The sequence below is a fragment of the Diceros bicornis genome, chromosome 5, assembly GCF_020826845.1.
Source record: "Diceros bicornis minor isolate mBicDic1 chromosome 5, mDicBic1.mat.cur, whole genome shotgun sequence".
Taxonomy (NCBI): domain Eukaryota; kingdom Metazoa; phylum Chordata; class Mammalia; order Perissodactyla; family Rhinocerotidae; genus Diceros; species Diceros bicornis.
Genome location: NC_080744.1, coordinates 38,959,084 through 38,980,104, shown reverse-complemented (window position 1 = coordinate 38,980,104; position 21,021 = coordinate 38,959,084). Strand labels below are relative to the sequence as shown.

Sequence of the window (21,021 nt, the reverse complement as noted above, 5' to 3'; positions counted from 1 at the left end):
CGGACCTTTCTGCCAGCCAGGCAGGTGTGCACAGCTCAGTGTAAAGAGCACGCTCCTGTGAGGGTCAGGTTGACAGACTCTGATTCCATGCACGGCACCACTGCTAGCCAGTGAGGGGTGAGTGAATGGGTTGTGGAGTGGACTAACCAAGTCCACCAGAGGAAAGTGCTTGGCAAAGTGTCTGGCAAATGGTAAGCACTCTAGGTTAGCTATTATCATCATCACATCCTTACATTGTGAGCCTGAAGGTAGAGCTTTACTGCTGCACTAATTAATCTCCATCTTTCTCTTGATTCTGCCAGCCACAGCTGTTTTCTTCAGGAACCTGACCAGTTTACCCTTGCTTTGGCCTCGGGCCTCAAAGGCTGCTCTATAACTAAAGTTCCTTTTAGTTGAACAAAAATAAGTCAGTTAAAGAATTACTAACTTCCCCAAAAGATTTTTTTTTTTAGTGAGAAAGATTGGCCCTGAGCTAATGTCTGCTGCCAATCTTCCTCTTTTTGCTGAGGAAGATTGGCCCTGAGCTAACATCTGTGCCCATCCTCCTCTATTTTGTATGTGGGATGCCACCACAGCATGGCTTGATGAGCAGTGCGTAGGTCCGTGCCTGGGATTTGAACCTGCGAACCCCGGCCTGCTGAAGCGGAGTGCATGAACTTAACCACTATGCCATTGGGCCCGCCCCAACCAAAAAGATTTTTTGAAAAAACAAAATTCGTTCACAATCTCAACACCACTGTTTTCATTTCTTCATATATCATGTAGTATCAGTCATGTGTACACTTTACATAATTGTAATAGCTTACTTTTCATTTTATTAATTCATAATTTTTCTATATTACTTTGGAGTCCTTTTTAACAATTGTGTAATATTTAGTCCATTGGATCAGTTTTTAGTACTTAGAGTATTATATATTTAAGATTACTTTTCTTTAACAAGGAAAATGTTCAAATTGTATTTCTTTTTATATTAGTTTTTGGTTTTTTTTTGGTGAGGAAGACTGGACCTGAGCTAACATCCGTTGCCAATCTTCCTCTTTTTGCTGAGGAAGATTGGACCTAAGCTAACATCTGTGCCATTCTTCCTCTATTTTGTATATGGGACACTGCCACAGCATGGCTTGATGAGCGGTGCGTAGGTCCTCACCTGGGATATGAACCTGTGAACCCCAGGCTGCCGAAGTGGAGCATGCGAACTTAACCTCTACACCACCAGGCCAGCCCCTATATTAGGTTTTTTTGTTTGTTTAATTTGAGAAAATAATCTATGCACATGGTAAAAATGCAAATAGTACAAAATTGTACAGAATGAAAAGTCTCCCTAACAAGCAAGTTTCCCAGTCAACCTTGCCAGAGGCAAACACTATGATCAGTTTCTTGTGAATCCTTCTAGAAATTCCCTATGTGTATATATAAGTATGTATAGCGATTTATACAATTTTAAAATTGGGAGGAATGTCATCTAGTCCAACCCCCTCAACTAACAAAATGAGCCATCAGACATCTTTCTAATTTAGATCATCATCTGAAAGAACTGGGCACTGAAACCTCTTATAGTATGATTTTAATAATTCCCTTAGTAAGCACCGGTATGGCATTACATCTCATATTTCAGAAAAAAAAGATCAGTTTATGGCTGCTTGAGTTCATAATTTACCAATATGTTAAAAATAAATATGTAAATAAGTAGCCAAACAACCATAAAACTGCTATCTTCCAGGACAAACTGGGCTACGTGGAAATCCGTGGAGAAATGTGCAGCCAAATGTCAACTTTTAACACAACTCAATATGGTCACCTCTCAATCTGTCTCCTAAATTTCAGAACTAATGTTATAATGATATTGTTACAAAGAGCTCTGTTAACAAAAAAGAAGAAAGAAAGAAAGCTTTTATTTAGGTGCTAAATCCACTATGACAAAGAATATAAAGCAACCTCCAAGGCATAGAGCTCACAGCCAATTCAAGGAGCAGAAAGGTTTTGGAACTACCAGGAATGAAGGCAGGACAAGTTTCCAGTAAACTATTCCCAGCAGAAGGCACGAGGCTAGCAGGACAGGTGCCCCAGACCTGTACCATTCTCGGTAACCCAAAGGAAGTCTCAGGAGTTGACGATTACTCCCAGAAAAGGCTAGGCACATAAACATGTTTTGAATGAAGCTATATTTTTCTCCACTGATGGGCAAATAATTATTTTATATTGTTGAAAGATCACTTCAAAGACCCTGCTAATCTTCCTGACTACAAACCTTTCTATCATCACTGCCTTGTGCTCCGAGGAGAAAGGTATTTCAGAGAAGTGCCAAGCACTAAGAAGGAATGGCAGAGGGAAGAATAAAAATGAAAAGGGAGTAAGAAAAAAGTTATTTTGCCCTTGCCTTTATCCTAGATCTTAACGCAGAAGAACAGATTGATAACCTAGGTAAAGCACACAAGTGCAACCAAAGGTAATCTAGGTAAAAGATTGAGTTGAAGCCTGCACTCCTAACCATTCCTCCTGAACACTCCATACCCCAACATTTCCCGTTTCTCTTGACAAGAGGACTTTAAGAGCTGGCCTACTCTCTTAGGGAATCTATAGATTAAAAGAGACTTAGACATTAACAAAACCAAACTACTTTCTTATAATATGGGAAAATTTGAACGGTAGATAGTATTACAGAACTACTGTCAACTTTCTTAGGTGTGATAATAGTATGTTAATAGTATGTTATGTAGGAAAAATTTCTATTCTCAGGAGATACATGCAGAAGTATTTAGGTAAGAAGAGTTCCAATATCTGCAGCTTTCAAATGGTTCATAAAAAAAACACATATAAGTAGAGCCAGCACTGATGGCCTAACAGTTAAAGTTTGGCACACTCTGCTTCCACGGCCTGGGTTTGGTTCCCAGACGTGGAACCACATTACTTGTCTGTGAGTAGCCATGCTGTGGCGGTGGCTCACACAGAAGAACTAGAATGACTTACAACTAGAACATATACAACTAGGTACTGGGGGTTTGGGAAGAAAAAGAAAAAAAAAGAGAGGAAGATTGGCAACACATGTTAGCTCAGAGCAAATCTTTCCCAGCAAAAACAAAATACATATAAATAGATAAAGCAAATATAGCAAAATGTTAACAACTGTTGAATTAAGGTGGAAGGTATATGGATGTTCATTATACTATGTTAACTGTTTTGTATGTTTGAAATTTTTCATCATAATAAGTTGGGTGGGGGGAGTACAGAGCTTTACAAACCACTTAACCCAAAATCAGCTAAAGGTGTTAGTGACATGTTCATTTCCATTCCAATAGGAGCCAGAAGACAGCAGGGTCTTCTGTAGCGGCAGAACCTTCAGGAACTATGGCGTGGCAGGTGAGGGCCATGAAGGGGCCCTGAAGCAGCAGCCTGAAGTTGAACTTCCACTTATATTCTAGCCCAGGAAGTTATTCTCAAGCAATTGCCTTGCCAGGCTTGTGCTCTTTGTTGCAACTAGAAAGAAACCCACACTAGTTCCTAGTATCACTGCACCCTTTCAAACAAACAAAACCTCACCAGCCTGTAAAACTCACCTCCTAAACCTGTTCAACATCCTCTCCATACCACACTACACATATCAGAAGCTAGGGACTAAAATAAATGAATCTGCATTCATTACTACTCAGTTGGCATGAATTGTTTCTCACAAACAAAGTGGCTATTTTTTTTTTCAAAAAAAGGTTTTAAATAATTCACAGTCAGGTTATTGCTACAGTTAAGTGAATTAAGGGTGGAGACTACAGAAACTCCCAAGACACCAGTGACCTTCCACCTAATGACAACTGTTATCCAAATGAGCTTTAATTTATGGAAATGCTGAACTGTGAAAGAATATAATAGAACAAAGACAATACAGCAAATGTTTCATGCCAACATAAAGCATTTTTAGACAGCTTTTTTAAACTGTTAGAAACATGAGAATTTCTACTCCCCTAAAAGTTTTATTTCCTTAGAATTGGGAAAACAGGGCCAGCCCCGTGGCTTAGCGGTTAAGTGCGTGCGCTCTGCTGCTGGCGGCCCGGGTTCGGATCCTGGGCGAGCACCGATGCACCGCTTCTCCGGCCATGCTGAGGCCAAGTCCCACATACAGCAACTAGAAGGATGTGCAGCTATGACATATAACTATCTACTGGGGCTTTGGGGGAAAAATAAATATATAAAAAAAGAATTGGGAAAACAACATCTCTACTTGATTCCTAATCCAATGACCCCTGAAAATAGGAAAGTATAAAATGCCGTCACTTCCCCAATTAGATAGCCCTAGACATAGTTTTCATAGCACATGCAAATGGTATTTTCCCAATAAGATAATTGTGATCTTTGGTTCAAAATAATAATAGCTAACTCTTACTTGGCACTTATTATACACCACGCACTATTCCAAATAGTCTACATAATTTACCTCATTTAATCCTCATAAGAATCCTATAAAGTAGGTACTATTTTTTTTTATAATTTTATTTATTTATTTTTTTCCCCCCAAAGCCCCAATAGATAGTTGTATGTCATAGCTGCACATCCTTCTAGTTGCTGTATGTGGGACGCCGCCTCAGCATAGCCAAAGAAGTGGTGCGTTGGTGCTCACCCGGCATCCGAACCCGGGCCGCCAGCAGCGGAGCGCGTGCACTTAACCGCTAAGCCACGGGGCCGGCCCTAAAATAGGTACTATTATTATTCACATTTATGGATGACAAAACCGAGGCTTACGAGTAATTCTTACCTAGAATTACTTTTCCACATTTAGAGATTAAATTTCAAATACCGTCTAAACTAGTCATATGTGAATTCTAATCAATTTAGACTTACAAAAAATATGTTTAAATATAATCATCAACTCCAGTGCAAAGCTTTCATATTGAATATAAAGTCAGTTTTCCTCAATTATGCTACATTTTCTTACTGGCCAAGGAAACAGTGAGGTGTCTTATACTTGTTCTCAACTTGAAGTGTTTCTGATTGATAGTTCCCCCAACTCTTAATGGAACAAAAGCAGATGAAAATAGGACAAATTCTACCTCTCTACTCCACTCCCAGGTACTTGTTGTTTTTATTATTCTAAACCTTTTGCAGCATGCCAAAATTACTACTTTAAAAATCAACTCTGCTAATGGGTACTAACTGGATAAACTGATGGCTCAGCTCCCAGGGGGGAGGAATGACTGTGTAGCAGGCTAGGGGAGAATGCTCCTGGAAGCCACCCAAAATGCCCTAGGTTACTTTATCCAAATCTAATTCGTTCATGCATGCATCAGGGCCCAAGTCCTGTCCTCCACAAGGCCAGCCCACAAGGACTCTGTCTTCCCTGAGTTCTGAAGGTGGGTGCCACATAATTTCAGCTACCTAATGTCATGATGCTAATCCTAACTCTGTGGGTGTCTTTTGGGACCATCTGCTTTGAGTACCCAGCACAGTACTGAATATAGACACTACAAAATTCAGGAAGTACTTGTTTCATTAGGCTTTCTGGCTCAATTCATATATTTGCACTGGTTGTGGTTGAGAATCTCTCTCAGGCTTCATTCACTTTTTGTCAACCAGAAAAACAGCTCTTCCAGGAGCACTTAATTCTGTTTGTCCACACATCACACAGTAAAGTAACCCAGAGTCCTATAGCAATCCAGGCCCTTTTCATCTGGTCAAATGTAAATAAACCAGAATGGGATTACTGCTCCCTTCATATGGAGGCAAAATAGCTTTTTCCCACCATCACTATAGTTTACACTTCCTCATTGTGTGACTTTTTATTTTAAGCATGAATGCTTTAATTCTGGTGTCACCTTAGACCTAAAGTAGTTCTTATATTTACAAGTGTGGCCAGAGGTCATGGCCAGAAAATGTAATAAAATGCTTGCTGAATCCAAACTGCCTATATTTCTCCTCTTGGAGTCAGAGTAAGTCATTAAACGAGCATAAGGTCAAGTGGCCAAACAAGTACTGCACATTATAAACAGCTACCTATATTCTGTCATTAACCCAAAATCATGAAAAGAATTGCACTGGTAGTTAGTGAACTCGTAATCGTTCAAGGTCATTATGGAAAGACGTAATGGCCATATGTTAGGCCATATGTTTAATAAAAGCAGTAAACCAACCTGACAAGGGGAGTGGGGCTGGATAACATCCTTCCAACTTGATGATTCTAGAAAGTTGAATTTTTCAGAAAGCACAGGACAGCAATTAATTTACCTCAGGCCACCACTGCCTGAGTTAATTCTGTAGTTCCCCCAGCACCCTTCCATATGATCTGCATTTGGGCCACTGAGTTACTTATGGGTCACCTCATTATCAAAGACAGGTATCATGAAGAGATAGAGCTCAGATGTTTAAATAACTCATGTAAAATACATGAGTCATAATGGATTACTAGGAAAATATTGTATGCGTTATCAAGGGCTATACAAATGTGTGATGGTGTTTTACTGAGCTTCTGAATTCCCAAAGCCCTGTCGCCCCTTTGTTCAGGTTAATGAGGAAGAGACAGAACTATAAAGCATCGGTTGCTAGTACAAACACAGATTTTTGGAGCACGTCTAATTTCCATAGTGACTGCATAAAGTACGCCAGCATAATAGAAATCAATATATCTGAAATTAGGACAGCAAGCAGCCTCAGTGTAAGTAAAAAACTGGTGGTCACAGCTTTTTCTCTCCAAGTTCAGAATGAAAGAAGTCTCCTACTCTCAGACCCCTGATTCTTTAAAGGTCTCTCATCACCAGGTCACGTCTTTCAAAGCCTTATTATATGATCTTGCTTTCTGGGTTTATTTTTCTAGTCGTGGCAAGGATTTCTTTGTGATTTCCCAAAGCTGTCAGTGGTTTTAAGTCTTTTCCCAGAGACGTCACAGGAACGGATTGTGTTTTCTACAGGATTCATCCAGAGTTCCTGATTTTGAGGTTGGTGCGAGGAAAGATAAAGGAAAGGAGTGAGGGGACTTTCATGAGCAGGGGGAGAAGAAAAGAGAAGTGTCTGTGCTCTACAGATGATCGCGACTCCCACCTTTGAGGGGAAGGACAGTCCCACAAGAGCCAGAGCCCCACTCGGGGTAGCTGTTGCGGGAAGAACAGGTCCTCCAGCCCTCGGCCCCGAAGCTCCAGCGCTGGAGGCTGCCCAGCACCCCCGCCACCTTCGGGCACCCCAGCTCCAAGCCTGAGCGACAGCGCCCTCGGTCCCGCGGCCAGCCGGAGGCGCCCGGCCGCGTTCCCAGCCCCGACCCGAACTCACAGCCAGTCTCCTTCTTGATCTCCTCGAGCTCTTCGTCCCGCAGTAACGTGGAGGCTCGAGAACCCATCACCGAGCCGGGAGCTCCTCCGGGAGCCGGGCGCCTGAACCGACAGCGGTGGCAAAAAGGAGGGAGAGAGGGCAGAATGAGCCGGGGTCAAGAAGGGAGAGGGCAGCGATTTTACTGCAGACCGCGGAGGGAACCCAGGGGTGGCGCGCGGAGGAGGGGCCGCCCCGAGGACCGGCCAATCAGGGGCGAGGCTGCGCCCGGCGCAGGAGCCGACGTCGACGATCCTAGCTCTAGCCCCGGAATGAATCAGCCCAGCGTAGGCCGGGTCTTACCACAGACGGACCACGCCCCCGGAACCGTGATGCCACCGGCCTTAAAAGGGTAATGCCACTCTGGCCTAGAGACCGCAATTAAAAGGGCAACGCCATCGACCCACCGTTTTACAACAAACTAGCTTGAAGCAGGCAGCGTGGCCAACCCTTTTCTCACAGAACTGTCACACTATAAATCGCATCCTACAAGTCGCACGGATTGCGAAAAGAAACAATAAAAACAGAGAGACGACACGTCGCTTGGGGGAACACTAAGGTGTGTCTCCTAGGAACTGCATGCTGGGACTTGCACCTCCTCATCTCTCCTGGAGGCCCTATCTCATCGCGGCCGCAGGGGGCGCTCGGGAGCCGGCCCCAGGGTGCGCACTGATTGGCTCCTCGGGGGACGGCTCGTGAAGCCCCGCTGGCGTCCGCTGCGCGCTGTGGGATGCCAGCGCTGCGTACTTTTCTGCAGTTGGCTTTTGGGACTGTCGCTTGATAACCGCCACCGCGGGCTTGGAACTCCCCGAGAGTTCTTCCTTAACAGCAGTCCCTCTTTTTTTAGTTGAAGGCTGAAGCTCGAGGAACTCACCAGTTGCCTGAAATTGGGACGGGATTTTCCAAACTTCCTTCGGAAAAAAACTCTAAAGGCTGAGGAGAGTGAATTGTTAGTGTATGGCCCGCCGTTTATTTGAAGTTTCTTATTTTGCCTTAAAAATGAGGAACTTTGCATTTTATTCTTATGGCATGTTTTTATTTGTTTTCTTGAAAACGTTTGAAGCCACCGTTAAATTAGTGCACCCTCTCAGGTGAACCAGGTCTTCTCCTGTGGCTTGAAGGCCTTTGCCCGCACCCCCTCCCCCGCCCGGAGTTTTACTTTGTACAGAACCGGTTTGAAATAGGGAAAAACCAAATTCTGACCCTATCACTCAGTACCTAAACAGTAGTGGACTCTGTCTTAGCAAGCTGCCCAAGTCAACTGGTTACTAGTTTCAAGCTTTACCTAAGGCTTTGACGGCTTAGCATGAGGCCGAAGTTTAGTCTCACTGAGCTATTTTCATGATTGACCTGCTCTTGTCTGACCTAGTGATGTTTGCCTTCACATGCAGAGTGTAACATTTTGGATATGCCTGTCTGGAAGCCACAGGAGCTTCTTTTTATCATGCGAGTATAGGTATGGTAGAAAAACCTTGATGTCAGCGACATAAATGTCACTTTTCTGAGTCTGCCTTGAAGTCCATCTCTAGATCCTTTTTTCTTACTAATCTTGCATCTTACTATTTGCAGCTGTCCTTAGTCAAAGCTTTCTTTGCTTTGTGTTAATGTTTTCCTGATTTATTTAAGATTTCTTAAATTTCCTTATTGTCCAAGTATTTCACAAACTTCTTATGTATCTTTTAAAAATAGAAATTAATTTTTGCCTCTTAAGGGCTGTTTTTTCTAGTTTTATATCCTCTTTTGTTTCTGTAAAAATTCCCCTTTTGCCTGTTAGATTGACTTGAACAAAAAAGAATGATTTTCTCAGGCCCTCTGGTAACTTGTTTTATGTTCTCTCTGGATGCATAACACTTGGTCTTGCACTAGATTACACACATCCTCCACTGGGGGTCTGGTTTTAGTTCAGGTTCGTCGTACCTTCTAGCTGTGTGACTTTGGGCAGCTGTCTTAAATCTTTAAGCCTTAGTTTCTTCATCTGTAAATTAGGTAATAATGGTGTTTGTAGGCAACAAATAGTATTTGTGAAAGTACTTTCTGAACCTTAAAATAGAAAAATATATGTTATTTATCCAGCTAAAAATGCTATGTAACTTCTCACCTTCTTCCCAGTTGAATTAGGCCTTAATTATTTCATCAGTGTTTTATAGTTAAAGTAAATTGTAAAATTCACTAGTTAACTATTCCTAGTGTGGCACAGGTAAGCAGCTTTCAAATATAGACCACTGTAGAGGAACATTCATCTGGGGTTCTTTTTTGTTTTGTTTTGTTTGTGAGGAATATTAGCCCTGAGCTAACATCCGTTGCCAATCTTTCTCTTTTTGCTGAGGAAGACTGGCCCTGGGCTAACATCCCTGCCCATCTTCCCCTACTTTATATGGGATGCCGCCACAGAATGGCTTGACAAGTGGTGTGTTGGTCCGTGCCTGGGATCCAAACCTGTGAACCCTGGCCGCCGAAGCGACGTGTGCAAATTTAATTGCTATGCCACCGGGCTGGCCCCATCGGGGATTCTAAATACAGGGACATCCAAATAACAGGATTGTTCTAAAAGATAGCTTTTTTTTTTTTTTTTGGTGAGGAAGATTTGCCCTAAGCTAATATCTGTTGCCAATCTTCCTCTTTTTTTGCTTGAGGAAGAATAGCTCTGTCTTCCTCTATTTTGTGTGCGGGTCGCCACCTCAGCATGGCTGAAGAGTGGTGTACGTCTGCATCCAGGATCCTAACCCACAAACCCCGGCTGCCAAAGCAGAGTGCGCTAAACTTAACCACTATGCCATGGGGCCAGCCCCAAGATAACTTTTTAAAAGGATTCCTCTTTTAAGTTACAGTATTACACTAAAGTATATGAGTATCCGTTATGAATCATAGTTATTTCTACAAGTTAAAGTTTTGTCTGCATACATTTCTGTATCGTTTTCATTGTTTATAATGAGCATGCATCGTTTTTATAAAAACAGTTGAATTTTACAAAACCAGTGTATGGCATGTGGCAGTTTACTCTCTTAGGCTGCACATGACTGGTTGGTGGCTCTACAGCAGCCCAGTCTCTAAGCTGTGGCCAGGGTGGAGTGGAATGGCCCTTGCAGTGACATGGCAGCTGGATTGGTAATGCATAAATTGTGATAGTTCTAAGTCACTAATGCTTTGGTTGGTAACAATGTCAAACTCTGGAAATGTTTCTAATCTAGAAGAGGCTAGATCCAGAAGAGGTTAGATCCCAGACATTTCTGGGTACACAGTTCATTGCAGCATGTGTTGGCAAGTGTTTTGCCAATATCAATTTTTTTCATTTGTTCTTTTAGTTTTTTGGTTGTTAAAAAGAAATATGTATGTGCCATTAAAAAGCCTCTAAACGTTCTGCTTGTTCCATTTAGCTAAAGAAGGAAAGGTGGTGTTACCCCATTTTATAGACAAAGAAGCCAAGCCTACCTTGCCTGAAGTCTTATGGTTTTCAGTTTCCCATGTATAAATACGAGTTGATGCTTGCAATGATCCTTTTCTCATTATCATTCTAAAAAGATGAACAAAACTGAATTACTCTCATATTTTTATTTTTCTTGTGCCTTCCAGGTATGGAGAAAGGAGAAATAACCTCATTCCTCCCAAAATATTTTAAAAATCATAAATCTCTTTTACTTTCAAGTGTTTGGATAATTAAAGAAGATTATTTGAAGACTCCTTTTGGAATCAAATAGTATGGATCCCAGCAGTGACTACCATTTCCTCAATCAGATTTTGTGGAGAAGGGTGAAACTCACATTGGTTTGTGGCATCTTTGAGGGAGTGCTCCAGCATGTCGACCCTAACAAGATCGTTGTCCTGAAGAAAGGTCTTATTTTATTTCTCATAATCTTCTGCCTTTTAAGAGATTAATAACTGAGTTTGGGTGATGGCTCTGGGCTCCATTAGCAATGGGAAGGTAGGCATTATTCCTATTTTACGGGTGAAAGGGAGATTAGAATGCTATTTTCCCTAATAGAGCAACATCAATGCATGTGCTGGGTTGTCCCCACTTCTACTGAAATGATAGTGGAAATTTTCAATATACAGTTTTTTTTTAATTGAGTACTTCTTTTAATTTCTCTCCATGTGCACCTTGAAATTAAAAATAACCACTCGATTAGAATTGCTTTTGGCTTCAATGACAAATTCACAAAGACAGTAAGGGGTTAATTTTTCTCATGCAAAAAGAAGTCCAGAAGTAGGCTGCTGAGCAGTAGTGCGGTGGCTCAAGGATGCCAGGAGGGACCAGGCGTCTTGTGCTCCTGCTCTACCACTTCAGTGATCATCTGTTGTCCTCATGGTCACAGGTAGCTTGTATACCTCCCAACTTCAATTCCAGTTCATTATAAAGGATACAACTCAGGAACAGCCAAATGGAAGAGATGCATAGGGCAAGGTATGTGGGAAGGAGCTTGGAGTTTCCATGCCCTCTTTGGGTGTGTCACCTGCCTAGCTCTTCCATATGTTCACCTTGAAGCTCAAATATATAGTTTTTATTCAGCTAGAATATTGCCTTGCTAAGGTAGTTGTTTTCCTGGCATGGTAAATTTCAAGTTCACAGTTGAAACATATATAAATGGCATTTGAGAGATTAGTGTTATTGTTAAGCCATATTATGAGTTAAAATAGACTTTTGTGGGCTAGGATGGGACTATATCAGGCTTTTGCAATGTTAATTCATTCAGTAATCATTTATTGATAGTTTTATATTCCAGGCACTGTGGTTGGTACCAGGGATATAGGTAAGAATAACAAAAAACTTAGTCTAGAAAGGAGAGAGATAAGCAACTAGAAAGATAGAATACAGTGTGATAGCCTCTCTGATAGAGGGACATGCAAGATGCTCTGCAAACACAAAGTTTCAGCTAATTTAGATCTGGGAGTGGTGGGGTAGGACAGTGGGGAAGGCTTCCCAAAGGAGGAATTGATGGCACAACCTCATCAGGGTGAGTAGGAGTTAACTGGATGGAAAAAGAGGGAAAGGTTGTTTTAAGCCAGTGGTTCTCAAACTTTATCTGTGCATCAGAATCACCTGGAAGACTTGTTAAAGCACAGATTGCTGGGCCCCACTCTGAGAGTTTTCTGATTCTTAAGGTCTGGGGTGGAGCCCAAGCATTTGCATTTCTAACAAGTTTCCGGGTGATGCTGATACTGTACTGGGGAACCACACTTTGAAGGATCATTATTTAAAGCAGAAGTAGCAGCATGTACAAAAATACAGAGACATGAAAACTTGGTGCAATTAGAAAACCTAAGTAAATTTCAGTATGAGGATATGGTGAGAGATAAGGATGGAGAAGTAGGCATGGAACAAATCAGAAGGACCTTATATATCATATAGCATTTGTACACTACTGAAAGCAATGAGGAACAATCGGAAAGATTTTTAAGTGGGAAGCATATAAGCTTTTAAGATAGTTGCATGAAATTTTTTTGTGTGTGTGAGGAAGATCAGCCCTGAGCTAACATCTGATGCCAATCCTCTTTTTTTTTTTTACTGAGGAAGATTGGCCCTGATCTAATATCGTGCCTATCTTCCTCTTCTTTTATATGGGATGCTGCCACAGCATGGCCTGACAAGCGGTGCGTCAGTGCGTGCCCGGGATCCGAACCTGCGAACCCCAGGCTGCTGAACCCAAGCATGCACACTTAACCACTGCGCCGCCGGGCCGGCCCCACCTAAAATTTTTAATGTTGTGTCAATTAAGAACCATGCTTACCTGCTAGAAACAGATTCACTTCCAGTGGCTTAAACAAACCTCTCATGTAAAAGAAGGCAGGCATCCCAGGGCTACTGTGACACTCCCCAAAGTTGGCTGGGATCCAGGATTCTTCATCTTTCTGCTCTACCATCTCTAACACATGGCTTCAAACCTCAAGGTCATATGATAGCTGGTGGAGTTACAGATAGGAAGAAGAGGAAAGGTGTGGGAAAAGGGTGTTCATCCCAGCTGAGTCATCCCCTTAAAGTCCAATAGACCACCACTGTCTGCGGGCAGACTGAGCATGTTGCTAGCCTGAATAAATGGCATTGAGTAGAAAACAATCAGTAAATTACACGTGCTTGTTCAGCAAAACATTCAGTCCAATGAAATATTTTAGTGTATTTCTCTCTAGTTTTTAATTACACAGATTTTATATAGTTGACATATTGTCAGGTATATCATATGTATTTTTTTTTAATTAACACTATAAGAAGCATTTTCTCATGTTATTTAAAATTTCAATTTAGTGGCTAAACATTTTAAAGCAAAAAGCTTAAAAACTTTTAAAATATTTTATAATTATAAATAATAATATACAATAATTATAATAAATTATAAAATACAATTTTTATTTATGTATTTTATAATTATAAAATATATTTTAATATTTGTTATATTTTATAATTATTTTCTTAGGAATAGTTACTACAAATGAAATTACTGGGTGAAAGTTTTACATATTTTAAACATTTTGATGCATATTTCCAAATAGTTTTTCAAAAGGGTTGTGGCTTTTTACTTTGCTACTAGTAATGTATGAGTGAATTACAGTAAATAATCTAGCATTGGATTTTTTTAAATTGCTGATATGTCTCTTTCCTTAATTTTTGCTAGTTTTATAGGCAAAAAATGATATTTCATTTTTGCATGTTTAGAAAATATTCCTAAAGAGGTTGAATGTATTTCTTTACACTTGTTTCCTAATTTTATGTGCTTTCTGGACAAAGCAAGGAGTGACATCACTATGACAGCAGTATGAAGGAAGGATTAATGTAGGAAAAAACTCATGAAGGAGAATAGACGGGAACTATTGACAATCAAGGGACCCGGTAAAGGGGAATGATGGTGTTGGAGCTAAGGCTCGGCAAAGCATGAGAAGAGGAGACAGATTGTAGAAATACTTAGGAGATTAGATAAGCAACCTAGTAATCAATTAGGTTATAAAAGAGCAATGGAAAATGACTCCTACATTTATGACTCAGAAGATTAGGTGTTTAGTACTGTTATTAATTGATAGAAATGGGAAGAGGAGCAGATTTGTTAGTTACTGGGAGAAGATAATGATTTCAGTTTGAAAATATTACAGTAAGTCTGCTATTAGTAAGTTGAAAATGAGAGTGGAGCTTAGAGAAATAATCCATTCTGGGGAAAGAATGGATGTCAGGACAACTAGGAAGTGGATGTGATCATTCAAGGAGAAGGAAAAAGGATGAAGAACATAAGCCTGGGGACAATTAAGGTGTAGGGGGCAAGCAGACGTGGTAGAGGGAGCTAAGGAGACTGGAAGGAGCAAATCAGGGAGATAGTATAACAAGGTTACAAAATGCGTATTGAAATCACTGAGGCCTGGGCTTAAATTCTGACTCTGTCTTTTACTAGCAGTATGACCTTGAGCTAGTTATTCAACTTTTCTGAGCCTCAGATTCTTCCATCATGGAGATAATGACGTGCCTATCTCATTGTGTTACTGGAAAATTAAATGTAGGCAAATAATTAGCATAGTGCCTGGCTCTCAGTATGGTAGCTCTAGGTAATTAGTAGGAAAAGAACTAAACACGAAGAATGCCCTGTAAGCCAAAGAAGAAAAGAGAGAACACTATTGTCAAAGCATGCACGGGAGCCGAGTATCGTAAGACTGTGAGCTTTTTTTTTGGATTTGACAAATAGGCAGTTGGTGATTTTTGACCTCAGTAAGAAGGTATTCAGTTGAATAGTGAGAATGAAACTTAATCATTTTGGATTGCTGAGAGATGAGGAAATACACAGCTAATGTGAGCACTCCATCTAGAAAAATGACACCATGTTGTAGAAGTGACATCCAAACTTCTTACCTACTCACAGAAGAGCCCTGTATTTGGGCCAGGAGTTGGATTGTTTTCCCTGACAATTAATAGTTTTGAGCAGGTAGCATGACATGGTGGTCTAGTTGTTAAGATTCCGCACTCTTGGGGGCCAGCCCTGTGGCCTAGTGGTTAAGTTTGGTGTGCTCTGCTTTGGCTGCCCAGGTTTGGTCTCCAGGCATGGACCTACACCACTTGTCAGCGGACATGCTGTGGCAGCGACCCACATAAAAAATAGAGGAAGATTGGCACAGATGTTAGCTGAGGGCAAATCTTCCTCAGCAAAAAAAAAAAAAAAAAAAAAAGATTCCACACTCTCACTGTTAGGGCCCTGGTTCGTTTTCCAGTCGGGGAACCACACCACCCATCTGTTGGTTGTCATACTGTGGCGGCTTCCTGTTGCTGTGATGCTGAAAGCTATGCCACCAATATTTCAAATATCATCAGGGTCGCCAATGGTGGACAGGTTTTAGCAAAGCTTCTAGACTAAGACTAGGAAGTAGGACTTGGCCACTCACTTCCAAAATAATTGGCCATGAAAACTGTATGAATAGCGGCAGAGCATTATCTGATATAGCACCAGAAGATGAGAGGCTAGTGCAAAAAGACCGGACAGGGTTCCACTTTGCTGTGCACAGGGTTGCTCGGAGTTGGAATCGACTCAACTGCACTAACAACAACAACAAAAAGCATGACATGAAACAGGGTGTGGACTCTGGAAGTAGTCAGCTGCCTTAAAATCTTTTTTGGAGTTAGGTGGGGTAAAAATCAATAGAAATATAATAAATAGATAGTCCTTAGCCCCAAAGGCCTTAGAGTATTCTTAGAAGTTTAAATTCAGTGTACTACTACTGCCTTTTTGATTTCTCTTTGACCATTCTGGAGTTTCCTCTGTTCTTTATACTACCTGTTTCAAGGCTATAGCTTTGTAATTTATTATCAACTTTTCATTCCTTGGGGAAAATAATTTGGGGATTTTTATAAAACTCAGATTTGGGCACTTTTGAGATGCATCACATTTTCTTATAGTTTTAGGGACTATTATTTTTTATTAACCAAATGAATTGTTTTCTATAACAGTAAAGAATGTGGAGACTGGCCGAAGTGTCCCAGGCGTGAAGATGTTTTTTGGGCATGAGATTGTGAATGGTGAGAACTTCCTGTTCCCTGAATGCTGGTATTGGGGTTTGCAGAAGTAGTGACCTCACTGCTCTGCCTTGTTCCAGTATTTGAAAAAAACAAAAACGAGATGGTATCTTGCCTTTAACATTGCATTTATGAACTCTTAAAGTTGGTATCTTGTCTTATTGTTTTGGTGGTACTGTGAGCAGAATAGTCTTAGAGAGTTTTAATCATCTTGGTTTTACACTGTGCTGGTGCTCATTACTAGAGACTCAGCCAGCAGGCAGAGTCAGGAATCTGAGCAGAAAGGAATTGTCTTGCTCAGCAAACAAGTTGAACACTACAGGTTCACATTGCATTCACAGGCCCTTATCAGAAACCTTGGGGCCAAATGTTTCAGAATCCAGAATTGTTCTGGATTTTTGGAAAGCCTAACACGGGGTATATACTGTTCATATTGCATAACACCTCAAGCGCATCTGGGCAGCACTGTTTAATAAAACATTTCTGCAGAGAAACATGTGGATAATCATACTAAGTGGAATAAAATAGGACTATAAATAGTATGTCAGTTCAGGTTTTGCTGCCAAATGAGTTACAAAAAATTTTTGGTTTTCAGAGCTTTTTGAATTTTGGAATTGCAGGAAGCAGCCCTATTCTTTATTTCTGCCGGCAAAAGCCCTTTAGCAAAAGTAGGTCCAATTGTTTACCTAAAGAGTAGATATAGAAGTGCATCTGGTCATTGTGCTTCAGATAAACCAAATGGGATAAGAGAAAAGGGTTGGGAGCAAGAACTGTTCTTGCTTTCAAGAACTCAAAAGCAGAAGAAAGCCTTCCAAGGAGGAGTCAAGATCAGTGAGGGGTGGAGAGGGTGTGGGAGAATGGGACGTCTGGGACCTTGTAGAGCTGTACCTTTCTTACCATTGGGGCAGATGTGAGGAAAGGAAAAGACTCCTGTAAATAAGAAGTTACTGCTGCTTGAAAGATTACTTGGTTTTGTGAGAGAAGTAGAATTTAGGAAGAAATGAAAATCTCGCCAAATTGGTGACTGCCAGTCCAGACCTACTTCAAAGCAGACAAGTCCAACCGGCTATCTAACTGTCCGTTCTCACTGAATACACTACTCCAAACACTCTTTGTCCCACAAACACCTTTTTGTAATGGTGGTGATGGTGGTTGTAGTAGTGGGATTCTTAATTGTGTTTTAACTATTAGCCTTTGCAGTGGAGCAGAGCTCTGGACTGGGACAAAGCCAGGCTGTGGATGGGTTTGTAAAGAGAAGGGAAGGAATCACCACTACCATGTCCCTACTCAGGAGAAGGCTGACCACTAACCAGCTTTGTAATCTGTACACATGGATTTCATCTCCTCCTAAATTTCTTTTTCAGGACTTGGCCTTTGTTCATAATTTTTAAGCTCAAAGGATGGCCTTCTCCTTCTTTGCTCTGTTACTCAGTCAGCCATGGAGGGGTCTCCCTGGAAAGCACCTTGAATAAGAATTATCAAGATGAAGGATAATAATTGACTAATCAGTGTTTTTAGTGATTTTCACTTTCTCTTCCCCAGACTCAACACTTCTAGATGGTGCAGGGGAAAGAGACATTTGAAACATAGTGGCCCCTGAGAGGCTGTTTCCCTGAAAAGTTCCTAAGTGTACTTAATTGGATCTAAGATGCCATTAATTATAAAGTGCACTATTACTTTTCCCACCCTAAGAAAGAAAAAGAAGCTGCCAATAAACTGTTGTGTGCACTTATTATGAATCATATGCAATTTCAGAGCTGTTTAAAATGTGCATCTGAGACTCAGTAAAACACAATATTTCCTCACATTCCCTGCACTGTTAGGTTAAAAATAAATAGTTTCAGAATCTCTGTGGAATGTTTCTCTCATATTTCTTTTGTGATTTCCAGTCTAGCTTTTATTACCTTTCATGTCACTGAACTATTAATGCACCAGCCTGTGAGAGTGAAAGGCGCAAATCTGTGAATGGTTTAAGAGAAAACCCCCAAACAGTACATTGTCTGGGGGAAAGTGCCTTAGGATGGGAATGAATAGGAAAGAAAAGATATCTCTAGAACCGATCTGCATGACCACAAAGGTGCCCTGGAACAAAAAGGGTGAAAGGGTAAAAGGAACATGTAGAGAGGTTCCTAATCCTGCTGAATGACCAAGGAAGCTTTGTAGGGGCATAATATTAGGAGTCTTCAGTACTTAAGTCTTTTCTGCTCTGTTTATTGCTGGCTGATGAAGGCCTTTATGGACTAACATTTCATTTCCAATTACTGTTTGTGGTACATGGTCAAACTGTAGGTTGGGGGAGGTAGGGCGGTTTGTTGATTGCTTTCAGATGGGAAACTGTTGGACACCATTTGATTATTTTACAGTGGAACTACTGGATGAAATGGAACAAGGTGCAGTGAGAGAAAAGGCATCTTCTGTTAGGTATGATGGAATAATTTTCTTAGTTATGGTGTTACCCAAATGTACACGTTAGGGTAGAAAGCCTTAACTCTAATTCAGTAGCTGCATAGTTCCTAAAACAGCCTTAGGTAATAGAAGTGAGAAGAAATAGATGGATGTTTTCTTCCATCTTTAGATGCTATCTCCAAATTAAAGTAACAGAGGATGAATGGGTCCTTTATGAAATGGAGGTCCAGAATCCTTAACATTGATGTGTGGCAAAATCTGTGTATGGTACCAGCAACAAAAAACAAGTTTACCTGAGTGTTGTTTTTTGTAAGCATAGTCTAAATACAGAAAGAATCAAGATGGATAAAATGAAAGACGAGGACCTAAATGCCTGTGAGCCTCCTTCTCCTGCCCCTGAGGCACCGACCACCCCTCTGCTGAATGACCTCAAGTACAGCCTGTCAGGTGAGTGCTGGGGCTCTGTATTTCCCAGGCTCTCTTTATTGTGGTTCAGAACTCTTCAGTTGGCATAACCCCGAGTCAAGGTTCTATATGGAATGCTCAGCTAAGCCATTGCTTCTAGGCTGTGAATTAAGATAAAATACCATGATTCACTTGTTTATTTAATATTTGAGTGCACACTATATGCTAAACATTGGGGAAACCAAAGTGTGGTATCCCTGCCCTCTTTGAGCTCTGGTACAGGAAACATACACTAAATAAGATAAATGAGTATAATATTTAGTATGCTAGTGCCAAATGCTAAGGAGAAACAAAGCAGAAGAAAGAGAAGAAGTGTGTGGAGAGGGGGCTTTTACAATTTTAGGGTGTTCAGGGCAGGCCTCACTGAAATGGTGACATTTGAGTAAAGGCCTGGATTGAGCTGAATGGGTATCTGAGAAAAATGTTTTTAGGCAGAAAAAAGAACAAATACGAAGGCCCTGAGATAGGAACATGCCAGGATCTTGAAGGAGCAGCAAAGAGATCAGTGTAGCTGGAGCAAGGAGAGGAGTAGTAGGAGATGAAGTGGGGCGGGTGGACCATAGAGGACTTTGTAGATCACTGAAGGGGGTTTGGCTTTCACTGTGAAGTGAGAAGAGAAGCCATTGGAGAATTTTTTGGTTTCATCATTTCCCTAATGACTAAGGATGCTGAGGATCTTTTCATGTACTTATTTGCTATCTGAATATCTTTGGTGAAATGTCTGTTTATATCTTTTGCTCATTTTCTTATTGTTTTCATTTTATTCAATGTTAAAAGTTCTTTATATAATCTGGATACAGGTCATTTCTCAGATATATGCTTTGCAAATATTTTCTCCAAGTCTGTGGTTTGTCATTTCATTCTTTTAAAGTATCTCTTGAAAAGCAGACATTTTAAATTTTGATGAAGTACATTTCATCCATTTTTTTTCTTTTATGGATTGTGCTTTTGATATCATATCTAAGAATTTTTTTCCTAACTCAGTCACAAAGATTTTCTCCTATGTTTTCTTCTAGATGTTTCATAGTTTTAGGTTTTACATTTAGGTCTATGATCGATTTTTAGTTGATTTTTGTGTATGATGTGAGATATGGATCAAGGTTCTTTTTTTATTTTTGCATATGGATATCCAATTGTTCCAGCACCATTTGTTGAAAAGACTATATTTTCTCCACTTGATTACCTTTGCACCTTTGTCCATATGCGTGTAGGTTTTTTCTGGGCACTCTATTCTGTTACATTGATCTGTTTTTCTATCTTTACACCCACACTAGACTCTTTTCTTTACTGTTGATTTATGATAGATCTTGAAATCAGGTAGTGTTAGTTCTCCAACTTTGTTCTTTTTCAAAGTTGTTTTGGCTATTCTGTGTTCTTTGCACTTTCCTATGAATTTTAGAATCAACTTGTCATTTTCTACAAAAAAAAAAAACCTGCTGGAATTTTTATTGAATTGATAGATCAGTTTGGGGAATATTGGCCTCTTAACCAATATGCCAATTGGAGTATACCCCAATCCATTAACCCAGTATCTCTCTCCATTTATTTTAGATCTTTAATTTCTCAGCAATATTTTATAGTTCTCAGTGTATAAGTCTCACATATCTTTTGCCATATTTATTCCTAAGTATTTCATATTTTTATCCTATTATAAATGGTATTTTCTAAAAACTTCTATTTCCCACTGGAGAGTTGGTTTTTTTTTTGTGTGTGTGTGAGGAAGGTCATCCCTGAGCTAACATCTGATAAGAATCCTCCTCTTTTTTTTTTTTTTTTTTTTGCTGAGGAAGATTGGCCCTGAGCTAACATCCGTGCCCATCTTCCTCCACTTTATATGTGACGCCGCCACAGCATGGCCTGAAAGCAGTGTGTCGGTAAGCGCCCGGGATCCAAACCTG

At 40.6% G+C, this 21,021-nt stretch overlaps 2 protein-coding genes across 3 annotated transcripts in view; one reads left to right on the top strand and one right to left on the bottom strand.

Annotated features, from left to right (window-relative positions):
• The window catches only part of CHP1 (calcineurin like EF-hand protein 1), a 40,973-nt gene extending 33,474 nt beyond the window's left edge, over positions 1–7,499 (bottom strand). Inside the window, exon 1 of the mRNA XM_058541271.1 lies at positions 7,243–7,499. Within this exon, the coding sequence (XP_058397254.1) occupies positions 7,243–7,309 (67 nt within the window). The 5' untranslated portion in view covers positions 7,310–7,499. The remainder of the gene's footprint in view (positions 1–7,242) is intronic.
• Positions 7,500–8,039: 540 nt separating this feature from the next.
• EXD1 (exonuclease 3'-5' domain containing 1) overlaps positions 8,040–21,021 on the top strand; it is a 34,248-nt gene continuing 21,266 nt past the window's right edge. The window contains exons 1-5 of one of the 2 annotated variants that reach the window (XM_058541269.1): positions 8,040–8,734; positions 10,922–11,107; positions 16,187–16,255; positions 18,616–18,673; positions 18,978–19,105. In XM_058541269.1, the coding sequence (XP_058397252.1) occupies positions 10,975–11,107; positions 16,187–16,255; positions 18,616–18,673; positions 18,978–19,105 (388 nt within the window). In that variant the 5' untranslated portion in view covers positions 8,040–8,734; positions 10,922–10,974. Of the gene's footprint in view, positions 8,735–10,796; positions 11,108–16,186; positions 16,256–18,615; positions 18,674–18,977; positions 19,106–21,021 lie in introns of those variants that run through there. The other variant, XM_058541270.1, reaches the window with a different exon arrangement.